This window comes from Ornithodoros turicata, chromosome 6 (genome assembly GCF_037126465.1).
Source record: "Ornithodoros turicata isolate Travis chromosome 6, ASM3712646v1, whole genome shotgun sequence".
In the NCBI taxonomy this organism is placed as follows: Eukaryota; Metazoa; Arthropoda; class Arachnida; order Ixodida; family Argasidae; genus Ornithodoros; species Ornithodoros turicata.
In genome coordinates this window covers 12378941-12389188 of record NC_088206.1, presented here as the reverse complement: position 1 = coordinate 12389188, position 10248 = coordinate 12378941, and the positions used below count along the sequence as shown (strand labels likewise).

At 46.8% G+C, this 10248-nt stretch overlaps 1 protein-coding gene across 1 annotated transcript; it reads left to right on the top strand.

Annotated features, from left to right (window-relative positions):
* Positions 1 to 770: 770 nt before the first annotated feature.
* Positions 771 to 2494, top strand: LOC135397643 (uncharacterized). The gene is made up of 2 exons (XM_064629253.1): positions 771 to 1020; positions 2138 to 2494. Exons 1-2 carry the CDS (start codon positions 898 to 900, stop codon positions 2435 to 2437), a joined length of 423 nt encoding a protein of 140 aa, XP_064485323.1. The 5' UTR covers positions 771 to 897; the 3' UTR covers positions 2438 to 2494.
* Positions 2495 to 10248: the final 7754 nt, after the last annotated feature.

The window sequence follows — 10248 nt, the reverse complement described above, 5'->3', positions numbered from 1 at the left end:
GCAATTTCCGAGCACTGGGCCGTGTTGCCATGCGATGATCACCCGAATTCGCCATACATACGTCTACTAGTGAGAGGCGCACACGTTAGAATATCAACAATTATTGACGTAGGCACACGAGAGAATATGAATGCGGCAGGAGTGTATGTAACACTTTCTGGTGGATAGCGTGTGAGGAAAACTATAGTCACCAATAGCCACTGGTATAAACAAGCTAGTGTTCCTACCTGGACACAAACGAAAGATAAATGAACGACTTCTTATGATGCTCAGAGGCGCCGCGCAAAATATTTCAATTACATTCACAGTCAATGATTAAAAACTGAATTTCGTGCCCTTTCGCTATATACCGTGGCGCTACTGTTAGCGACTTCCGGTTTCGTCTTCTGCAAAGCAATCAAACAACCGATTTCAGGTAAAACTTTCTGATTACGTTTCATCATATCTCAAAACAGTCCTTAACCACCCATATCTCAGTCACACACCCGTGTGATGTCCTAAAAAACGGGTTAATAAGTACAGGGATATCGGGTAGCTTTCGAAGAGCCGTAAGCTCTATGGGTCAAGAAATTTTAGCGCCAAAGCAGCAATATTAATACCTGTGTGATTATACCCTTGGCAGGATTACGCCTATCCTAAGTATCCTGTTCTCTCGAGAAGTTCCGAAAACAAACCGAAAAATTCCGAAATCAATTTAAATATCTCGCTACGCGAATCGCCAAGATTGGAAGAGGAAAATGCACGAGCGAAGTGCGCTCGCACATCTACCGCTACGTGGACAAACCGAACCTCCTCAGTCGGCTCCTGGACTGGGAACACTGCGGTCGCTCTTTGTGATCGGTTGCACCGCCGGTGTAGCGATAGCAAGAGGTAACCTGCTAGTTCGTCGCTTTGGCCATGGCAGCTCCAGGGAGGACATCGTCATCCATCGAGGTGGTGTACCAGGAAACCACGATGGTTAGGCCTGAGCCTCCACCTCCGCCGCCGCCTCCCGCTATGGGCGTCAGTTCCAGCATTGAGGTGACATGTCTCTATTATCTTCGTACGATGTAGGCTTAGTTGGTTAGGAGGAAAAGGACTTGGGTCATGGTCAGGGGCGGATGTAGAGGATGGGTCAATTTGTCTTCACGTAGCGTTTGACATAGATCATGTATCTACCATGCTGACCAAGGCTGGACCCCCTCTCAGAAAAATCCTCGATTCGCCCCTCCCTGGTCATGGTGCGCACCTCTGATGAGCGCGAGCCGAAATCGAAGACCTGCCATCGTTGGCAGGGTTAAGACTAGCTGTTAAGGTTAAGCAAGTGCTGCTCCATAGCCATTCGATTTCGCAGCAGCCGTGTGTCGTCACTGTCAACAGCTTCCGCTTTTGTTCTGACAGGCATCGGATTCGAGCAAAACTTGGTCACATGTTTTCATATCTCCAATCAGTATATATTTCACATATCAAAGCAGTCTTCTATGACCTTATCGCGGTCACAACAGCGTGTGATGTCCACAAATGTCCAGCAGCGCACGCTCACGTCACCGTAAAGCTGCAGCCGGATTTGGATAGCGTTGCTTTAGCCCCGAAACCAACGCCACCTAGATAAAGGCCTGCTTATTGCCTCTCCTTCGCTACGTGGACATATAAACTCAGAATTCGTCTGCTACTGCGATTCGTCGTTCTGAGAACTCTCAAATGATTGCAGCTAACTTCTGTAGACCTGAATCTAGACAAAACGTGCAACACGCGTTCCAGAAAGAGGAAGATATGGGACCGCTTTGCGCTTTATTTAATAGTTTTCCCATTTAATACGCGGTAGTTAGTCTCCATGGCAACGACTGCTGAAAGCTCGTTCGTGATTAGCTACCGCCGTTGAAAACACGATCCCGATTGGCTGACTCTCAGTTGTTACGTCACGTCGACAAGTAAGCAGGCTTTCTTTATCTAGGTGGTGTTGCCAAAACTGCGGTTCCGCCATGAACGAAAAAATGACGTTCACAAGTAACCCAGTGGAATACAAACCGTAACTTCAGATCCAATCGACCGTTCCAAACTGTCCGTTTAGTAACCATTTGCTAGCTGTGTCCACTTGGGGCGCTCTCGAACTGTGCTGACGTGACCATTGTTGACCATTATTTCGTCCTCCATGTAGATAACAACCATGGACCCAATGGGTGGCGCCACGGTGGTGACAATGGGCTGCCCCAGCATGGGCTGCCCCAACATGAACGTCCGTGCCTCGATGTCGAACCAGGGAGCCAACATGCAAGTAACATCCAACGACATGGGAATGATGGGGCAGCCTCAGGTGGCGCAGCCTCGACGAAGTGTCTCCAGCACGCGCTTCGAAAGGCGTACTATCATTGAAGGCGGTAATGAAACTGTCGAAGAATACGAGAATGGACGGCTTGTCAGGAAAATGCTTAATGGAAAGGAGCAGCCCTTGCGGTAAACGTCGGAACGATTGAATGGACTGCGTAATCCTTGCAGTAAAATTTTGTTACTGAGCTGACATGTCTTTGTTCGTTACTCAACACAGAGATGAATGTGTATTTCATGGATTGGTGTGGGCTGTAAGGCCAGCAGCAAGGCACGCGAAGCTTCTGTGCCAAGCAGTTCCCCACACTCGACTGGTCCGAAATGTCTAGGCTACAGGCCTGTCCGTAAGGTCCCCATTTGCCTGTTGGGCAAGTTAGGGCTGTGCACCTGCACAGGCCATTGAGGTATTGAATGGCATCAAAGGAGTTCCAAGGGCAGTCGCCAGCGATCGCAGCGTGGTTGTACTTGCCCAATAAAACTTCTCTTTAGGCTTGTTATGAAAGTTGTACTTGCCGTATCCTAAATGCTGCAACTGGGTACTTCTCGTGGATATTCTTGTACACCTTGCTTGTACTATTCTTCAAAGCATGGCTTCAATCTAGCAAATGGCCCCTTTTTAGCCATACCCATTTCCGAGGTTTCCAGAGCAATGTCTCCACAGCGCCATTGCAGTCATACCCAGTACCTTTCTGCTGGTAAGTTATTTTGTCTGGTACTACCAATCAAATACAAAAGTATCCAATTGGAAATTCAAAGACAAAAAATGTAAAATATGTAGTTGCGTCTAAAAACAGTATATTTGAACACGGAAATTGCTGCCCTGCGAAGTGAATAAATCAGGAGATCCATCTGTTACAGTTCCTATTCAAGGGTAAGTACAAACGAGCTGAGCTTTAGAACTAGCATTTGCAAATAAACGCTTACTTTCGCCAATCAAAACATGAGCACTCCATCGCCACGTACCAAACACTGACACGTGGTGCATACCGTTGCAAATTAGAAGAGGGAAAACACAGCACAAACAAGTTTTCTTCTTTCCTTTTTGTCTTTTTTTTTGCACCAACTAACCAACTCACAGTACAAAAAGAATATATTAAAAATAAAAAGCTTGAACCAATGAAGAGGCGCCATACATACTCTTCCTTCCTACCCTGCCCTACCCTGCGGCACGTGCAACATGTCGCCACACTGCGCAGACAAACCTTACGTACACGTAAGGTTTTTCTATACCATTACCATTATTCCTTCCCGTTTTTTTTTTTTGCATGCGAGTTTTCCCTCGCATTTATATTTATAATTCTGGGCTTCACGTCGAGACAACTGTCATGATGAGCGACGCCACAGTGGTCGGGCCTGTGGATATTAATGTTGCCCACCTGAGGGTTCTTTAACGTGCGCCGAAATCTCGACACACGGCCCACACGGCACACCACATTTTTGTTGAATTCCAATGGCAGATTCGTTGCTCCACCGAGAGCAGTTCTGTTCGATTGGCAGATTGGGAACAGTTCTGGCAATGGGAGCTTCGGAGTGGCATTCGAGCCAAGGTCGCTCCAGGGAGCAACCGAGACTGCTCCGCCAAAATAGGCAGATTCAACCGGAACTCTATGTGGCGTGTCGCTTGTGCTTCCTATTTCCTGTCTCTGCTTCGCCAACATGGCCGCGTCTTCTTCGTGACTAGTCTTTCACGTCGTACGTTGGCGATTTTGTTTCATGAAGGAATCGATAAGTCAGACATTACAATGGCAACGTTAGGAGATTAGAAGGACCTTGATGTTGCAAAACATGGCGTTGTAACGGAACATGAGTACATTCTTCTTCTTCCTCCGTCTCTGGTCGTCATCCACCAAGGGAGATTGGCCAGGGCTAAACTCCAAGTTGGGCGCAAGTGTTCCAGTCGCAGATTCGGATCACTTGCTCTAGGCCTGATCAAGCCGCTCCATTGCCGAGTCTGTCACTTGCTCCGACTCTGCCATTGGAATTCAACATAACGTCCCTCGCGGAAGACGGCGTGTCTGAGCAACTTGTACCCTTCCACCAAGTTGCCACCGTCCTCGGCCGGGTTCGAACCAGCGATCTTGGAATCAGTATGCGGACACGCTACCGACTGAGCCACCGAGGCCGTCTTTCCTTCTTAAAGATGTACCAACTTGCCTAGATTGCTGCTCCAACTCAGTTGCAATGTACTACTTGACGAGTACTTTAAAGTACAATTCCCAATACTTTGTAGTTTATTTTAAGTACAGTTAAAATGTGATACTTTATACTGTACCTCAACCTAGTACCATTGACGCCAGGTACTTCGTACTTTGCCCATTACTACGTACACTTACACGTACACCACGTACACTTTGCCCATTTCTGGTCATACCAAGACCATGTGGCCATACATTACAGGGAAAGAGGAAGACGAGCAGGAGAGCGCGAGGACCACAGCGGGACACTTCTTCTTCTCTAATCTTCTCGAACAAATCATCCCGTCGCTTTTCCCGCCACCAGGGGAGTTCCCGGAATGCCGACCACGTTTCTTAGGTCCATACACTGCCGTCACCCCCTCTACAGGGCACTAGCTTCGAAACGGCAGGTGAAAATGTGAGGTGAGGTGAGTTTCGGGTTTAATTCACTGCAACACGCTACTTAGAAGAGTGTCAATGTTAAGCAAAAATAAAAAATACATGGAATATTATGCACGTAGTATAAGGACGTAGAGATACAAAGTGAATAGTGTATGCGATGAGGGAGGAAGACAATAAGGCATCAGGACCTGCATCACGGCGGAGGCACCAAGCAGACATGTATAGAATACTGCGCAAAAGTATTTAAAATAAGATACTAAATATTCCGCGTAAAAAGCATTTAAAACAGAGTACAAAATAGTCAAAACTGAAAGTAATTTTGATTAGTGTAGTAAATACTGTAAGAAGCATTTAAGATACTGTTTAAAGTACTTTAGTATTAGCAGTAAGTGAAACTGGTATTCTCAACGTGACTATAAAAATGAAAGGAATAAATTTCATCCGCAATACTTAAGCGTACCTTTTATTTGCACGGTCCTGGTGTCATGAAGTGTTTGGTGAGCTTTGGTGAGCTTTAGTAAAACTTTGGTGATATGTTCTCGACCCAAAACGTCGTAATCCCTAGTGTATGTCAGCTCGGGTCTTTCAACTTCTGGCCCGTGTTTATTGGCTGAGGTGTCTCACACCGTATTGTAGCCCAGGAACCACCCAGCCTCATTCCCTCATTCCTAGACTTTATTCTCTTTTTTCAAGTGCCGTGATGACTATACGATACCCGTTACTACAGTGACCAAGGAAATAAATCCGGGATTCTCTTGTACCTAATCCCCTGGGGATTCACCTGGCAATGTGAATATATTATATATATAGGAACCGTTTTCTGACAAAGGGCTATTGCTTGTCGGGCTTTTGACCAGCAAGGCCAAGCCTGGGACCAGCCTATTGTACAGGAGGATAAGGGACAGATGCGCGAACCCCCCCTCCCCCCCCCCCCCCCAAAAAAAAAAAACGAAAGAAAGAAGGTGGAAGTTCCAGTGAGCTCAAAATCTGGACACGGCGGGAAAGTGTGCCGGATCAACATCTTCTTGATAACGAGCTCTCTGCACTCTTTCAAAAACGTCACCCATCTGGTCCGGCTGCCATACATTTTCAATGAGTCAGCTTCTTCGCTCTTTCGGTGACGTCACATCTATCTATCGCCAAGATGTGGGCCGGATTAGAGTCACTAAATAAGCTACTCTAAGGGTGCGTTTTTTTATTCTACTCGGGTAACTCTGGGGTAACCCTTACTGGGCGAAAAATCGAGGGTGACGGAAGTGACGTCATAACCTACCGGCGAAAATTCAACTCTCGTCGCTCGAGGATTACTCTGGGTCCCTACTCTCACTGACCCAGCTCAGCAGGTGGGTAGCAGAGGGTTATGACGTCACACGACGTCAAGTGAGAGTCCCGCGTCTTTTAACTTTCCGATTCCGAGCATATTTCGGTGGCTTTAGCACCGACTGTTGTTTCGTTGGATGGATATGCCTTTTTCTTCCCTCTTCCATCTTCCCCTTCGTCAAATGCGTCAAGCAGCACAAGTGCCGCAACTTCTACAATCATGTCCTCGTCAAAAACGTCGTCTGCCTCTGCCGCCATGTTCGCTGAGACGGGCGTAACTCGTAATGGGCGAAAATTTCTAAACGGGGGTACCTACCCACAGGTCACGTGACATCTCACTCGGGTCACGTGGTGCGTAACCCGGGGGTTACCCGGGTAGAATAAAAAAACTCACCCTAAGTATCGACACTGAGGGTCAAGGGAGATCAGGAGCGCCATCTTGTTTCCGCACCACACCGGTACCATGATCAGTTGAGGATCAAAGACTGCTAACATATTGCTCGCTTATGTTAGAAGCGTGTATGATTGTTGTGCGATAATCCATGTATTGTTCACCACAGCGTCCCGAGGATGTCAAGGTGACGGTGAGCGCAAGGCCGTCAACCTTCACGAGCTGCTTGCAAGAGAAAGGAACATTTCACCCGCGCACGATAGATGATATCGTCCGCTAAAGTGCGCGTGGCTACCGAGCTACCGTGGCTACGGGAAACAAGATGGCGCATGCTCGCTATTGGAACCCAGTGTCGATACTCTGAAACGAAGCTTATTTAGTGACTCTAGGATACTTTAAAAATACTTGTCGCAAAAAGTATTGAGTAGAGTACCAAAATACCGGAAAAAGGTATTTAAAATACTGTATTTTAAGTGTGTACTCAAGATACGTACAAGTCTGGCACCAAGGCATTAGGATCCACATCTGCTAGCGACTGTGGAGCTCCCCTACGAGCGACGTCGTGTGAATAAATCCCAAATAATGACAACCGGTGGTTAGCATTATAGGCTCACTCTATGCTATTGCCACAGACAAGCGGGGTGATCGAGTTACATGGGTGAGGTGAGCTTTGAGTGTCACGCAGTGATTTATCCAGACCCCCCCCCCCTACCACCCCAAAAATCTGGAGGAGATCCCCCTAAAACCGTGTGAGACTGCGTAATATTGAGTGGAAAGCATGTAAATACACCTCCTTGCAGAACCCCCCCCCCCCTCCACCCAAGGACGAAATCCTGGGTAAACCACTGGCCGCTGAACGGGTAGCAGAGCGACGGTTGCGAAGGCCTTGTGACTGAATGAAGTAGATGTCTCATATCGAGCGCTAACCCTTGCCCGAAGATTGAAGGACAAATGATGGCTCACCCACCCTCCACAAAAACTATTGCTTTGTTTTCTCTGTACGTTATGCGCTCGTTAAACTTTTATTTTCCGTTTTTGTTTTTCTGTGTTTGTTGTTTTGTTGCTCTGGTTGCCTGTGAATGGCAGAGAGGTGACCTTGGGAAGCCCTCGTTGTACGCAACATAAGAAATCATTTGGCCACGTTTTCTAGTGAAATAAAGAGAGAGAGAGACAAAAGAAAAAGAAAAGAAAACCGCCGACCCGCCTGAATACGTGCGAAAACGGACTCCCGCTGCCAGCCATTGTGTGCGCACCTGTATCAGCCCCAAACCTCCGGGGCGGTCACTGTCACGATCGTTATCGAAACGGTTCTGTGGCCAGCGCCCCCATTTCTACCGAACGGAAGTGAGCAGCCCATGCACATCGACGCACAGTAGGGGGACAGTATACTAAATTGGAAGTCCTGGAACAGTCGTTCGAACCTTCGAGGAACCCCGCGTGTGTCGCCATTCGCCACACAGCCTGTCTGTCATACCTGCAGCCGTTACAGATGTCTGCAGGACTCGACATACCTGGCCACGCGTCACAGGATGAGTCATGTTTTGTTTATTTATTTATTTATGGTTGGTATATCGAGTACCCTATAGTGGGCATTGCATGAGGAAGGGACTATAGTTGCTCCATGTGAGATTTTTTTCAATGCTATTAGATCTGATCTCGTTTGTTATATGTTTGCCTGTCCGATATCCTGACAGAATGCCGCGCGTACCACACTATGCGGGAAACTCACCTTCCCCACGCCCTGGCATACTGACGGACGTCCTCTTTCCCCGGAGGTTCTTATGCAGAACCACTTTCAAAAACTCGCAACCTCGTGCGTTTTCTTCAAGAAACGGGCCTCGCGGAAAGACCACTCTAGAGCACCTCTCATCTACAGTGCGCCTCCGTCCCATCAGTATCGTTCATCCTGCCTATGCCTCACTTTGAAATAGTAAAACTCTCTTCTCCCCATTTTTGGCTATAGTCGTGACGATGCCCACTTGAGTGCGGCCGACTACGGTAAGCTACTTCGACCCCCCCCCCCCCTTTGTCCGATTGATGTCATGCTATGATGAATTCTGTGCCTAATGTCGTCACTCTTTTGCTCAGTAGTGTTTGTGTCCAATGGGGTGGAGAAGTCCATAAAAGCACCCGCTCCAAGGTCGTGTTGAGACTGCGGGAGGTGGTGAGTTCGCACCTTACCAACGACTGTGCTGTGTCGCGTTTTCCCTGGGTTTTCCGGTGAACTTTCCAGATGAATGTCGGCACAGTTCCCCCTGAAGTCGTCCCAGGACACATACCAACCCTACTGTCCTCCACACCTTCCTGCTGTCCTCTCTCCACCGGCCTTCATGTGTACTGTGAGCGTAACACGGACACCCACCCCCCCCCCCAAAAAAAAATATGTTGTTTGTTGTTTGTAATGTTTATGTTGGTCTTTCTTCGTTGGTGGACCATTTGTCACCGCCTTAGCGAAAATATACTTATTAATATTAGTGAAAACACATGATGCAATACTTCACAGAAAAGAGTAACTGGCAAGAGTGCTTTTTGTAGTCAGTGCTGGTGACCAACACCTGCGGAAGAACATTTCAATCAACCAGTCCATGGAAAGAATGAATGTAAGTACGGCTGGGTTCACGAGGAAGGTGGTTGATTCTGAGGTAATTGTCAACACTTGGAGATCAATATGAGGAGGAACGCAAGTATAATTTCATGCAACTATTGGACTTGTATTGACAGTCCACAGTTAGTACCATTGGTGAGACGTTCATGAAAATTGGTGAAACGTGGCCTGCCTTTATACTGCTGATGATGGCCAAACTAGAGCGAAACAGCTGTCCAGTGTTGGTGTGGCGGTGTTGAGCACTTATAATACCATTGATAATGCTTTATAAATGGAGAAAGATGGTATTTTTATTGGTTCCTCAATAGACCTCTCCCTGTCTGTAAACCGCAAACTGCCAACCGCAAACTAGGATTTATACGCCGCAACTTAAAACACGCTCCTCCAACGATAAAGAAACTAGCTTATACCACGTTGATTAGACCTAAATTAGAATACGTGTGCAGTATATGGGATCCTGACGTCGTTAACCTTGCCTAGAGTCACTAAATAAGCTACGCTTCTAAATAAGCTAACTACTAAATAAAAATAGCTACTAAATAAGCTAAGCTAAGCGTAGCTTAGCTTAGTGACTCTAACCTTGCCAACTTTCTTGAAGCGTTACAGAACCGGGCTGCTCGTTTTATTACTTACGTCTATCATTATCCTTCAAGTGCTACAGCTATTAAACAATCCATTGACTTTCCTCACCTCGAGACACGCAGGAAATTTATTAGGCTCTGTCTCTATCGTAAATTCTTGCATCCAGTTTATTGAGACGCAATTTTTTTGTTACCAGCTGTACATATATCCTCGCGACTGCATCACCCCTTTAAAGTTGAACCTTTCTCATGTAACACCACACATTTTTCTAGCTCATTTTCTCCTCGATGCACCATCGAGTGGAATAGTCTTCCATTGTCGCTAGCCACCACTCACGATATAACTGCCTTCAAACGTGAACTTTTGCAATTTCTCCTAAGTTACTCCAAGTTACTGTTTATGTTAAGTATATACGTGTTCATCTTGCTTTTTGTGTGTGTCTAGCTGTAAATATCTGTTGTTTTTCAGTG